Source organism: Leopardus geoffroyi, chromosome E1 (assembly GCF_018350155.1).
Source record: "Leopardus geoffroyi isolate Oge1 chromosome E1, O.geoffroyi_Oge1_pat1.0, whole genome shotgun sequence".
In the NCBI taxonomy this organism is placed as follows: Eukaryota; Metazoa; Chordata; class Mammalia; order Carnivora; family Felidae; genus Leopardus; species Leopardus geoffroyi.
Window position 1 is genome coordinate 58,306,553 of NC_059330.1, and position 12,720 is coordinate 58,319,272.

The following is a 12,720-nucleotide window of genomic DNA, read 5'->3' on the forward strand; positions in this document are numbered from 1 at the left end:
TCAAGAGAGGAGTCGGGGCCACACTGCCTCCCCATGTCCTGTGTGAGCCCCTGGGCCTGGGGCTGCATCCCCCCGTGCCCACCGGCTGCTGCACCAGAGCTTGGCCGAGGTCGGTGCCTGCAGGGCTGCCGCTTCTGGAACCCCTCTCCCCCCCAGGCCCTGCCGCTTCTCTTCCCACGGACTTTACACTCGCTGCGGACCCCTCCCCTCCCTGGCTACCCCTCGCTGCCCTGCCTGTCCAGGAGCCCAGCTCCCAGGCCGCAGCACTGGCGAGGGGGATGGGCAGCCCACCAGGGAAGGGGTGAGGGGGGCCGAAGGGGACCCGTGGTCTCCTCTCTCTGCCGCTCCTCTGGGCTAGGTCCCTTTCCAGGCCCTGGCAGCTGGGGAGGGGGAGGACAGGGGACAGCTGCTTCTCCCCGGAGGGAGGGGATTAACAGCACCTCCCCACTGGGGGACAGACTGGGTTGGCTGTGGTGCTTAGAGCTGGCCACCTCAAACGTGTTGTTCTAGGGGCTCCTCCCAGTGTCTGGCTGACTCCCACAGTTGGGGGGCCTCTTCCAGAAAGCAGAGGGAGGGGGCCCTTGGATGGGCCTGAAGCGTAGGCCCACGAGGGGTGGCAGGAGATGGGCTGGGCTCTGCCCCCCGCCCCGTCTCCCTGCCCTGGGGACCCTGGCCCGGCTCTCTGCAAGGTGGCCGCGGGGCTGGGGTGGGGGACCTGGGTGACAGTGGCGTTTCTCAAGGGCGCGCCCTGCGCAGCACACTTATCTGAGCACCTCAATTTTCCGTCCCTCTACGATCGTCCCATTCAGCTTCTCCCGGGCTCGGTCAGCATCTGAGCTAGTTTCAAAAGTTACAAACCCAAAACCCTGTGAGCGGAGAAGGACAGACACGGAGAGAAAGGATGAGAGAAAGGAAAAAAAAGGAGGAGTGGGGAGGGAGAGAGAGGGAGGGGGAGAGAGAAAGATGGGCGAGGGGAAAGAGAGAGGGGGAGGGAGAGGGAGAGGGAGAGAGAGAGAGAGAGAGAGAGAGAGAGAGGGACTGAGTCAGGTGAGTTGAAGGAGAGGTCGGCAGCCCAGAGGTCTGTTCTGGTACCACCGGCAGGATGCCCAGGAAGGGTCCGGCCCCAGGCGGGGGCAGCTGCCAGCCTGGCCTGAGCCCGGCCTGAGCTGACCGCCTGGCGCCTCCGAGAGGACAGGCCAAAGCCATGAAAGAGATGCCAACCCGGCCAGGGGCCAGGACTGTGTCACCCTAATGCCACCTGGGGGGCAAAGCTGGGTTTCAGGACCTCCTGGGGGCAGCCCCACCCCCCATCACCCTAGGAGCCTGGATGGGGGGTCTTCTCTTCCCTGAGCAGGGAGCAGGGCCTGTCTTTGCCCACCCTGCGGCCGTGCCCACCGGCCTCGGGGCCAGCTCCCAGGCAGGCCGGCGGCCCCCTGGCGGGGCGGCTAGGCCGCTGGGGACCCGGGGCTCAGCGGGGGCGCGGACAGAGAGGTCCCGGCAGCTCAGACAGAAAGCATCGCAGCTGCAGCAACGACACAGACAGCGGGGTGGGGGGGCGGGGGGGCGGAGGAGCGGGGAATACAAGCACCCGTGTAGCTCAGGGGTCCTCGGGCTCGAAGCTCTCCAGGAAGGAAACGCACATTTCACACGTTAGCCTGGCGGGACCTACAGCCGGCGCTGTAATGGTGGCGGCCTCTGGGCGGCACCCACCTTGGAGCCCCGCTCGTTAAAAATGATCTCCACGTCTAAAATTTTTCCGAATTGCTGCAGAGACAGAGAGGGGGGGTGGGGAGACAAGGGAGGATGGGTTAAGACTGCCGGCCGGCCGGCTCGCCCGCTTCTCAGGAGACCCTCGCCTGCTGCCCGGGTCTGGCCCGAGCCCCCCTCCCCGCCCCCAGCCTCCTGCAGGGAGTAGGAGGGGCTCTAGGTGCAGCATGGTGGGGGGACAGGAGACGCCTCCCCACATTCTCACGGAGCGCGCATTCCCTGCCTGAGACCCGCGTGGGGGCCGAGGACCGGGGAAGGGTGCAGCGCGGTTGGAGTCCCTCTCCTCTCCCTGCCGGGACCTGCCCCCAGTTACCGATAGCCACCTCTCATTCACACTAGAGGGTAAAGGGCTACAGATCGGTCCTTCCCAAAAGCCGATGGGCAGGAGCCCTCAGAAGAGACAAAGTGCTATGGACAGACCTGTGCTGCCAGCGACCTGTGCTGTTTGGGGCCGGGCTGTGTGGGGTGCAGGACAGAACCGATCCCAAACTCTACTTGCCTGGGACATACCGGCCAGGCAGGCCCGGATGCTCTGGCTGCCCCCTTCCTGCCCCATCACCGGCCCAGAATCCCCCGGGGCAGCCCTGTCTCTCTCACTGTCGCAGGAGACCACGAACCTGTGAAGGCCAAATCCCCGAGACCAGGTCCCGGGGGGGGGCCCTTCCGAGGCCTCTGGTATGTGTAGGCGATGGGCTTCCCCTCATCCCACAACACTGGGACTAGGGTGTCAAAGGAGCAGTGACGTGACACGGAAGAGGACAGCAATGCAATCTCAACTCTGACGAAGGCTGGAACAGGGCTGGTGCTGCCTGTCCTCGTGCGGGGACAGGTGGGCTGATGCTGTGGTGAGGGGACAGGGGACAGGCGAGTTGACGCCCTGGAGCAGGGACGAGGACAGGTGATCTTACGCTCTGGTGAGGGGACAGGCGAGCTGACACCCTGGTGAGGGGACAGACCAGCTGACACCAGTAGGTGTCCGCTGTATGGGGAAGAGGGATGGGACGTGACCTGGGGACCGAGGTCAGGGCGAGCTTTGTACAGCGGCCGCTTTAACTGGGGACCCCCAGGATCAAAGGGGTTGGCAGCTGCCGGGGCCCAGGCCGAGTGGGGCAGAATCCTGATGATTCCACATCCCAGAGGCCCCTCACTGTGTCTAAGCCCCCAATCCGATGGGGCCTGGCCTCCAAGAAGGGGAGTGGCTACCTGGGGCCAAGTGTGGTGCCTGAGTCCGCCCTCATGGCACCTCCCCTTTGACAAATCCCATTTGGGTCGGCGGGGGGGAGGGGGGGGGCGGGTGTGTGGCGTGAAGGCGGGGCTGGGGTTCAGAGGCCAGGGGTGGGGGCGGGCACAGTGCCGGCGGCGGGAAAGAGGGTTTGGGGTGAGGGCGGAGGCGCGGGAAGAAACGCGGGCCAGGCCCCCCGGGGTTCCGTGGCTGCGCTGTTTGGGACGGATGGCCTGGCTGGTGCCGGCCTGCTCGCCCACCGGGCAGCCGCACTCAAGTCAAGCGGCCCAACAGAGTCGCCACGAGACTGGAGGCCCGCCCTGCTGGAACCAACTGGGGGAATCCAGAAGGACGGTGGCGCGTGCTTGCTTCCCACGGTTTGAGCGTCTGCCCGGAGCCCCAAGGACACGGGCCCAGAGAGGGTGAGTGCTCAGCCCTGGGGCACACAGGAGAGGCAGGGCTGGTCGGCTGCTGGGCCTTGTGGGGCCAGGAGGCCGAGCTGCCCCTCCCGGTGCCCTCTGAGGGGTGGTGGTCCCCTCCCGTCAGACCGTGGGGACTGCGGAGTGATAACCTAGCAGGCACCTAATAACCTTTAGGCCTCGAGGGGCCTCTGAGAAGCACCGAGGACGGGGGAAGTGGGGGTGGGGGTGGGGCGTGGAGGTGCTGCGTGTCTGGCTGCCACCCCTTCTTTCCACCCTGCAGGCTCAGGTCAGAGCTGGACCCAGGGGACCCCGAGTCGGGAGAGCCGGCACGGAGGGGCCGCAGGCACTCACCCCGAACATTTGCCGCAGGTCGGGGTCCCTGAACCGGAAGGGGATGTTGGAGACGTGTAGCCGCTTGGGCTGCTGCTTCTCTGTGTGGTCGGAGGAGTGGAGCGGCTGGCTGTCCGTCTGTGCCGCCTCGTCTGTCTGCTGCGGGGAGAGGACCCGGGCTGTGAGGTACCCCTCTCGGCCCCCGTCCCGTCCCGTCCGGAGCGGAGGCTCTGAAGGCCGGACCTTCCAACTCCCTGGGCCTCCCCATCCTGGGGCTGGGGGCCACAGGGGGGCCGGGCAGGCGGTTCTCACTAGGTGCGGCCCAGCGGCACTTTGACCTCCGAGGCGCCCCCTCCAGGCCTCTGCACGTGGCTGTGCCCGACACCACAGACGCCAACGTGGGGCCGGCGTCCCTGGCCGGGTGCGCTGTCACCGCCTGGCTCAGCCCTGAGCACACAGGTCTGACCTTAGCGGTCCCTCGGCTGCACTGACTACCCTGACCCTCAAAGTCAAGGGTTCTCCCTTACCCCACACAACCCAAGTTCTGGGAGCACAGGGGCCTTTCTGGCTTCCTAGGCCTGATGAGAAGCCGGGGAGATGTCAGAGCCCGCCCCCAGGCACGCATGCCCGCGAGGTGCTGCCCCTCATCCTAGCCCCCGTGCTGTGCAACACCCGGACCCTCTGCAGGGACAGGCCACCAGCGCACCAGCAGGCCGGCCCCCAGCCTGGTTCCGTCCCTGCCGAAGCACGGTGCCGACGGCATGCGGCTTGGGCTCCATCGACGTGTGCCCGGTGGGCGAGCAGGTGACCGACCCGAGTCTCACTGTGGCTCAGCTCACTGGCGAGGCGAGTGGGAGTGTCCAGGGTCAGCTATCAGCCAGCGACAGACACGGTAGGTGGCACCCACCCCGGGGGCTCCACTGTGTCCCCAGGTGCCCGGCAGGGATGCCAAGGCTTTCTTGGGGTCGCGTCCCCGGCACTCTGCGTGGCCTTGTGTCCTTGTCCGGGGTCTGCGCCTCGGACGGGACCTTGGCTGGAGGCACGAGGGGCGCCCTGAGCTTCTCTCTGCCCGGAGGGAGCGCAGGGGGAGGGTCCCCCGAGGCCCAGGCTGGACTTCGCAAGAGTGGAGGTGCTGGTGGCCGCGGCCTCGATCACAGCCGGAGAAGCACGGACAGCTGAGCAGCGGCGACGGTCGGGGTGCAGAGAGCCCGGGGAGACACGCCCGGACACCGCTTCCCATGGGCCTCCGAGAACTGCCGCTTCGCTGGTTTCCTTTCTGCCGGGTTTCCTTGCTGGCAATCGAGGGGGCGCTGGCCGCTACCACAGGCCTCCCAGAGTTCGGACGGGTGAGCAGGGGGAGGCCCCGTGCCCGAGGCTTCCTCCCGGCTGAGGAATCGGAGCCCGAGAGTCAGAGCCTCGTCCAAGGCGACGGCTAGTGGCCAGAGGTCTGTCTGTGGGCTCCTGAGTGGCTGCCCTCAATGGCCAACCGTTCATCCTTTCTGGAAGGAGGGGGCCGCTGCCCTGCTTCGGCACTCGGCCAGGAGGCCTCTGGCCAGGCGCCAGGGTGCCACAGGCGAGGGGGGTGGACGTCATCAGCTCCGGGGCCGCTGGTCCCTCGCACTCGGGTCTGCAGCACACGGTGTGCGATCCCCGGTGTGGTCTGAAGCCACCGTCCTCCTGTTCACCTGGGGACGTGTGTGACCCAGGGAGGCCATCCCACGAGCGGTGGGCCCCATTCTGCTGAGTGTGTGTTCTCGGAGCCCTCCTATCGGGCTGGCAAGAGTGACGTGTGTCCGAGGGTGGGGCTGTAGGTGATGGCGGCGCCTGGGCCTGGGGGCCACCAAGCAGCCCCAGGAGTCAGTCTGCTGAGGCATCCGGATGGGGGGGTGGGTGGCAGGTCTGCGGGAGCAACGTCTGGCAGCTGCCTTTGGGCACCTGGGGGGTGCTGGGGAGCACCCGGGGGCTCCTCCTGCCCAGCTAGGGACCTGCAAATGCCCAACAGTCCGGCCCGCCCCGCCCCCCCCCCCCCTCAGTTGTCCTCCTCCCTTGGTCCCACTCTGCTGTGCAGAGATCAAGCCTATGCTAGCCCTCCAGAGGCTCGTGGGTGCCCCTGAATCAGAGCAGGGCCGGCCAGGTACCCGCTGACTCTCCTGCTTTCTGGTTATGACAAAGTGTGGCTCTTTCCGTGCACTGGTCAGGGTGGGCCCAGCGCCCTCTGTCACTCCCGCCCCGCCCAGTGCGTTTCACGCAGCTGTGCCCTCAGTGGCTCCTGGGTACGGGTGACTAACGGAATCCCCCTAAATTTGGGGATTCCGCCGGGGAGGGGCATGTAATGCCGGCTTGGGACCAGCAGAGGGCAGCGGTCAGCTGAGCCAGCTTGCACCCAAAGGAGCGGGGGAGCCCTGGGCACACAGTGGAGGGGCGCGGGAGGGCGCTGACGAAGTGAGGTGCCTGCGGCCTTCCTGGACTGTCTCTACCCTGGGCCTGTCCTCATAGCAGGGCTGAGCCCACTGTGAGCCTCCACGGTCCGGGGGCCTCCTCCGGGCCTCACCGTAGAGGCCTTTAAGGGGAGCCAGCTGAGGGCCAGGAGGGGGAATGGGGCGTTGGGGGGTCATGTGGGATGAATCGTGAGTGGGGCCAGGGCACAAGCAAGAAAGGAGCCCCCTCACCCGAGCGCAGCTACACGCAGAGGCAGGTGAACGGGTTCAGTGGCTGTAAGACGGTAAGATGGGCGAGTGTCCCCGGCGGGGAGGGGGATGCGGTGGGGGGTGGGCCGGGCTGTGCTGCCTTTCCCTGGGACTCCCCATTTCTTTCCTGTCTCTTTTAAAGCAATCTTTGGCCCCAGGGCTCCAAGGCAGGGAAGAATGAAGCAACAGTGACCACCTCCCCACCGGCCTCCCTCCTGCCCCGTCTGGCCACAACGTCCTTGTCCTTCTCCGTGTCACCTTAGCCATCACTCAAGGCCAGGAGCTGACCCCTGGTGGGTTAGAGGCAGGGTCCACATGCCACCCAGGGCACCTCCATCCCCAGAGCCTGCAGCCCCTTCACCTGGGGCTTCCTGAGGTCACTCAGCACAGAGAGAGGCCTAGAGAGACCCTAGTGGGGGCCAGTGGCCTGGCGGGCACTCAGGCAGCAGGCAAGGACCCGGCGGGCCCGCTGGGTGGCGAGCTGGCCTGGGAGGAGGCGTTCTCCACGGGTGGGTAGCCTCAAGCCATCTGTTTGCGACGTCTTCTTCGTCGTAAGGGGCAGTCCCGTCCTTGGGCAGAGCCGTGCGCTCCCACTGCGGACTCTGAGCCACGGAACGTTCTAAGCTCTCTGCCGGCCACTGCACCTGTTGCACTGATGCTGACGGATGGCCTTGTCTGTCGGCACCCTGCCAGCGTGGTGGCGGCCCGCGGCTGAGTCTCCCCGGGCTGGGGGGACCGGGGGGGGGGGTGGATACATCTGCTCTTCCCCTCTGCGCTGCGACCAAAGTCCACCCTTTTCCTTTTGCTTAAAGCTCCAGGAGCGAAGCACGCAGGGGACCGAAGGCCACAGCTCCTGCTAGCGTGGCACCTGCTGGCTGGGGAGGACAGAGAGGAGGCTGTGGTGAGCGGAGGACCCCGCCCACAAGGGTGGGATGTGTGACCCAGCACGGAGGTGTTCAGGCTTCAGCTGGGAGCTCTGGGCAGCTTCTCTGGAAAGAAGAAGGTGGCTAGCGGAATCTCAGAGCAAGATCTCCTCTCCTCCCAAGGTGGGCAGCCTCTGCCTGTGGAGACACTCCAGGGGCTGAGTGCTCCTGGCCTCCAGCGGTGGCCCAGCTCTTTGCCTGGGTGTCTTCAGGTCCTCTGCAGGGCTCAGGTGGCCCCGGAGCATGATGAGTCACGGTCGCTCCTCCTCTGTATCCCTGGACGGAAGACCTACGGACCCTGACCCCCTTGCAGGGACTTGGAGAGACCCGAGCCGACCGAAGGAAGGTCAAGGCTCCCCATTCACCAGGCCCGGGTGCTCTCCTTGGGAGGCTCTCAGCCTGGGAAGTGAGATGCTCACCTCTCGGCACGAATCCTTTCTGGGACTCCTGAGTCCCTTCCACCACCCATACTCCGTCCCATGACTGGCCCCCTGTTGACTTTTACGTCCTTGACTGGTGGGAGCCGGTGGCCACCGCGGGGCAGGGTGGTCATTTCTTCCGTGTGCCCCCACTGCTGGCTCAGTGCGCGCCCCCGACAACCGTCTGCCCAGTGAAGGAAGACTTCATGCTTTCCCCCGTTAGGCCTCATCTGGTGATGCAGGGTGTCAAGCAGGCCCCCCTGGCTGGTGTCTGCTGTGCAGGTTTGCATGGTCGGCCCCCCACTCCGAGGCTTCTGCCCGTCTGGCCATCCTGTGTCCTGTGCTTACTCCCAGGGCAAATTCCCGGCCTCAGTGTCTGCTCACGAGGAGGTGACATCGTGGGAGGTCTGGCCGGACACATGCTTTCCCATCAGGACGGGCCCACCTGCCAGCACTGACAGTGCCCAGAAAGGCCCCTCTGGCTCTGGTGTGAGCACACCCCCTCTTGGGTTTCAGGAAGCAGAAGCAGAGTGGCCCCAGAAGTACGTGCCAGCTCGGGTTCCAGGACCCGCGGGTGTCGCCTTTTCCCGCTGTAGGAACCCTGGCGGGGGGGGGCGCCCATGGGACGCGGGGACGCGGGGAGTGGTCAAGTTGACTCAGGCTGGTGGCAGTCCGCACGGGGAGGAGGGGCAGCGGCTGGGCCCCAGACGAGGGTCGGGGCCAGCCCAGCGGGCAGGTGTACCCACACAGGGAAGGCGGGTAGTATCTGGATCCACACGGCGCCCCCACACCCCCGGCAGCCAGGCTGGAGCAGGGGGAGGGCTGAGGGAGCGCAGGGCAGGGGCGCCCATCGGGACGCTGCCAGGGTGGGGCCCCTCCCGGGCGGCACAGGGCGTGCTGGCCTCCTGCCCAACCCCTGCCAGCCAGCGCTGGGAGGGAGCCAGCAGGGACAGCCGGATGCCCCCAACGCCCTGGGGCGGGCAGGGGCAGGCGCCTGGAGGAGGCACTTGGGAGGGCCGGGGAAGGGCTGGAGCGGGCGGGGTTCATTCAGGCTGGTCCCCGGGAGGGGGCTGCCCTCGTGGGACACCCACCCACCCCCAGGCTGGCCGCTCGCTCCCGGCCACAATCCTTCGCTGTCAGGGAATGTCTGAGAAGCGGCCGGCTCAGCACTTTCTCCTTGGAGCCGCATTACGACCACATAATCAAGGCTCTCTGATTGGAGGGCAGCCGGGCGGGTAGATTACGAGCGATTAGAAACGATCGCCGTGCCCGCAACCCGAGACACACGAGGGGCCCCAGGCCTCCTCTCCCGCCGCCCCGTCCCCGCCTGCGCAGACCCCCCGGGCCCGGGCCTCGGCCGGCCGCGGGGTCACTGCCCACCCGCGGTGCCTGGCCTTGGTGTGACAGAGACCCTCGGTGTCCGAGGCTGAAAGCCCCTTCCCCGGGGGGCAAGGACCTGGCTCCCCAGCACGAGGCCCCTCCCGGCCCTTGACCTGCTGGCCCACACGGCCCTGCCGAGCCTCCCCTCTGGGTGGGTGTGCCCCTCCGCCTTCCCCGAGGCTCCGGGCTCCAGGGGCCCCCTTACCGGCACAGTCTGGGCCCCAGCGATGGGCTGCGTGCTGGCCTCGGGGCCCGGCTGCTCGGGGTGGGTCTGTGCTGGTGTGTACAGGGTCATGCCGTGCTCCGGGGGGACCGGGGTCTGGCCCGAGTACTCCTGCGTGGGGTGCGGAGGGGGTGGCGCGTACTCGGCAGGGATGCCGTTCTGTGGCGGAGGGGGGTACTGGGCGGGGGGGTAGGGCTGGGCCATCGCTTCAGGCGGAGCCGTGGCGTCCTGATTGCCCTGTGGGGGGAAAGAGAGTGGCTGGTTAGACCGTTGGCGGGCCCCGTCCCTGCCCACCTTCCTTGTGAGAGTTCACGGGCTGAACGGGGGCGGAGGGGGGCGGGTTCCAGAAGCTCCCGTGGCCCCTCAGCATTGCCCAGGCCCCCTGGGTGGTGGACTCCCCGACACGGGGCTCCAGATCTGAGCCATTAGAGGGGACTGCCGGGGCGGCAGGTGTCTGGGGAGCTTAGGGCTCGAGACCACTCATGCACACACTTGTCGTTGTCAGACCTGAGGCCACTAAAGTCACAGGAAACCGTAGGAAAGGACCCCACGCGACGTCGTGCACCCTGTACCCAGCATCAGCCAGCGGTGACCTCTCGTGACGCCATCCCACTGATCCAGACAAGACACAGAACTCTCTCTCGTTACCCTTAGCGCCACACCCACACCCTCCTCCCCGATGAAGTCTTTCAGCCTTGATTTTCCCATTGGTAAAGGAGGTGAAGGAGAACCTCTGCCCAGAAGGTGATCAGAGTTGATCCCACAGAACTCGGAGTCCGCACCACACGGCCCCCCTGATGGCCCTGATGGTGAGGTGTGGTCTGTGGGGCACGGAAGGTTCTGGCTCTGTCTCGACGACAACCCCTGAGCACATCTCCACCCCACCGCACCCTTGCAGGGCTGCTGCCCCAGGCCCCAGGCCCTGGGCAGGATCCCAGCAGAGCAGAGGGGTCTTCAAATGGGGAGCAAGGTCCCCACGGGGAGCAGCAGTGCAAGGTCTCGCCCTCACCCCAGACCTCCCGCTGCAACCTGGGTACCTGTGGGAGCCCCTGATGTGGCCCTGGGAGGAAGGGGCCCAGAGAAGGGACTGGGGTCCTCAGGCTGTCAGAGGGGAGGTGGTGGGGAGGGCGGGCTTTCAGCAGCCCCTCTGAGCAGGCAAGACACTCTCTGGCCTTCTGAGACACCTGAGGGTGTCCCCAGGGGAGAGAATGCCATCTCTGAGAATCCCGCCCGCCGGCGCGGGAGGACCCCTGCACAGACTTCCGGTGTTTTCCTGATGTCTCCCTGGGGAGGAGCCCCGTGCACTCCCATGTTGCCCCTGTCACGCCGACCGACCGTGGCGGGTTTCGAGGCTTGTTTCCTTGCCCACCCTCCCCCTGTATGAGATAGGTGCTCCTCTGCCCCGTCCTTCATCAGTTATACTCATTCACCCATAACTGTGGGGGCGCCAGGCCCAGGGCCCGTGGCGGAGAGTCAGGCGGGACGGGCAGCCCGGCCCGTGCAGACTGCAATCCGGAGCGGGGGTAAATTCGGACAATTACCCAGAGCGTGAGGTGCCCTGGCCTCAGGAGGGTGTTGACGAACGCGCGAACGCCCCGGGCTGGGTGTTCTGTCTTCCGGCCGGGGCCCTGTCCACCTGCCCACCTCCCTGCTAGTGGGGGGCTGGAGGCCCACTCTCTGCCAGCACCCCCCACCCAGTGCCGGCCTCCCTTCTCAGCGCCCACTACCCCTAACTCCTGGGGTGACCCTGCTGAGCGCTGGCCTAAGGAGCCGAAAATCCTGTACTTCTCCTCCTCCTGTGCAAAGCTGCTGGGTCCCATCTCTGTCTGCAGAGACTGAAGCCCGGGCAGTGTCGGAGTTCCAGAGAGCAGGAGGGGAACACGCGTGTGCATGCACACACGTACACTTGTGAGTGCACGCCCTTCGCTGGACATCCCCCCCCTCACTGCTCCAAAGTAGCCCGTGAGGTCCCGCTGCCTGCTGTGAGCAGATGTGCTGGCGGGGGAGGGGGTGGGCTCAGGGTGGGGAAGGGTCAGGTGAGGGGAGGTGGAGGGTTGGAGGAGGCCAGGGCGGGTTGGAGGCCAGGGCAAGGGGTTGAGGGGAGCGGGAGGGGGCAGGAGGAAGAGGAGATGGCCAGGGTAAGGGGGAGGGCACTGTCAGAAGCCTCCAGAGATCAATTAACTGATAAATATTTGATCAGAACCTTCACTAACATCTTCCCAGTGTCCCCGCTTCCCTACCTCCTCCAAGGCCCGGGAAGGAGGGGCTCTTCTCCCCTCCGTGCCTTCTCACCCCACCCCCACCTCTCCCCAGCGCCCTCTTCCCTGGGTCCCCTCGGGACTGAGTGACAGCAGACGCCCCGTCGTTCCCCGCCCCCCCACCCCCCACCCCTGCCCCGCACTGCAGTGGCTCCCTGGGCTGGACACAAAGGCGGGACACCAGGCAGCATGTTTGTGGTTACTGAGTGCCCGGGTCTGGAGGCGTCTGGGTGGGCAGGAGGTGGCATTTGGGCCATTTAGCACAGGACAATAAATCAGCACGTCTGGGAACATGGTGCTCTCTGCTTTGCAGACATGAACTCACTTAATCCCCCTCCAACCCACAAGGCGAACAGCGCTCCCCATTTCCCAGCCGATACAACTGAGGCACAAGGCCTAAGTGGCTGGTCAGGCTGCCATGGCAGGAGCTGGGAAGGCAGCACAGGCTGCCCGGCCCTCAAACCTATGCCTCTGCCCCTCCACGCACCGCTGTGGCCCTTCGCTTGGGTGTCTGCGGGGGGTGGGGTTTTACAGCTGAGTGACAGAGTTCAGGGCCTGGGCTACACAGGCAGGGCTCCCTCTTAGCCCCTGGGTGGCCCTGGGTGGCCATCCATCCTCTTTGACAAGTTCCCTCAATCTGCAAGAGGTCGTCGCGGCGCCCGGACACAGGAAGTGTAGCACAAAGGCTGGCGACTGTGACTCGGGGGGTCTGGGGGAGATCCTCACCAGCCCTGCCTGCTGTCTCCCCCACACCCGCGCTGGAGGTGGTTGTGGTCAAGCGAGCGGCTCTCACCCTGGCTGCACAGCCCACGCCTGGACCCCTCCCCAGGGCGTCTGAGTCAATTTACATCCAAACTTGCCCAGGAGGTGCTGATGTGCAGCTCGGGCTGAGGGCCCTCGGGCCGGACTTGATGGGAAAGCAGGGGGTACCCGGTGCACCCTGGGGGCGTGTCAACGCCTGACCCACAGAGGGCAGCATGGCCAGTGTCACCACGTCCTTTTTCTTCCTTCTTCCTTGGTCTGCTGGGGCCAGAGTCAAGGAGAGGCTTGGCTCTGAGGCATGAGCCGAGCAGAGTCCTCCTGCTGGGC

The 12,720-nt window shown here is 66.3% G+C and overlaps 1 protein-coding gene across 9 annotated transcripts in view; it reads right to left on the minus strand.

Moving 5' to 3' along the window:
* The window catches only part of RBFOX3 (RNA binding fox-1 homolog 3), a 452,855-nt gene that overhangs the window by 11,768 nt on the left and 428,367 nt on the right, over nt 1–12,720 (minus strand). For 7 of the 9 annotated variants that reach the window (XM_045489761.1, XM_045489762.1, XM_045489767.1 and 4 more), the window contains 4 exons: nt 9,356–9,610; nt 3,763–3,900; nt 1,711–1,764; nt 774–866 (listed from right to left, as the gene is read on the minus strand). In XM_045489761.1, the coding sequence (XP_045345717.1) occupies nt 774–866; nt 1,711–1,764; nt 3,763–3,900; nt 9,356–9,610 (540 nt within the window). The remainder of the gene's footprint in view (nt 1–773; nt 867–1,710; nt 1,765–3,762; nt 3,901–9,355; nt 9,611–12,720) is intronic. The other 2 variants (XM_045489763.1, XM_045489760.1) reach the window with 1 other exon arrangement.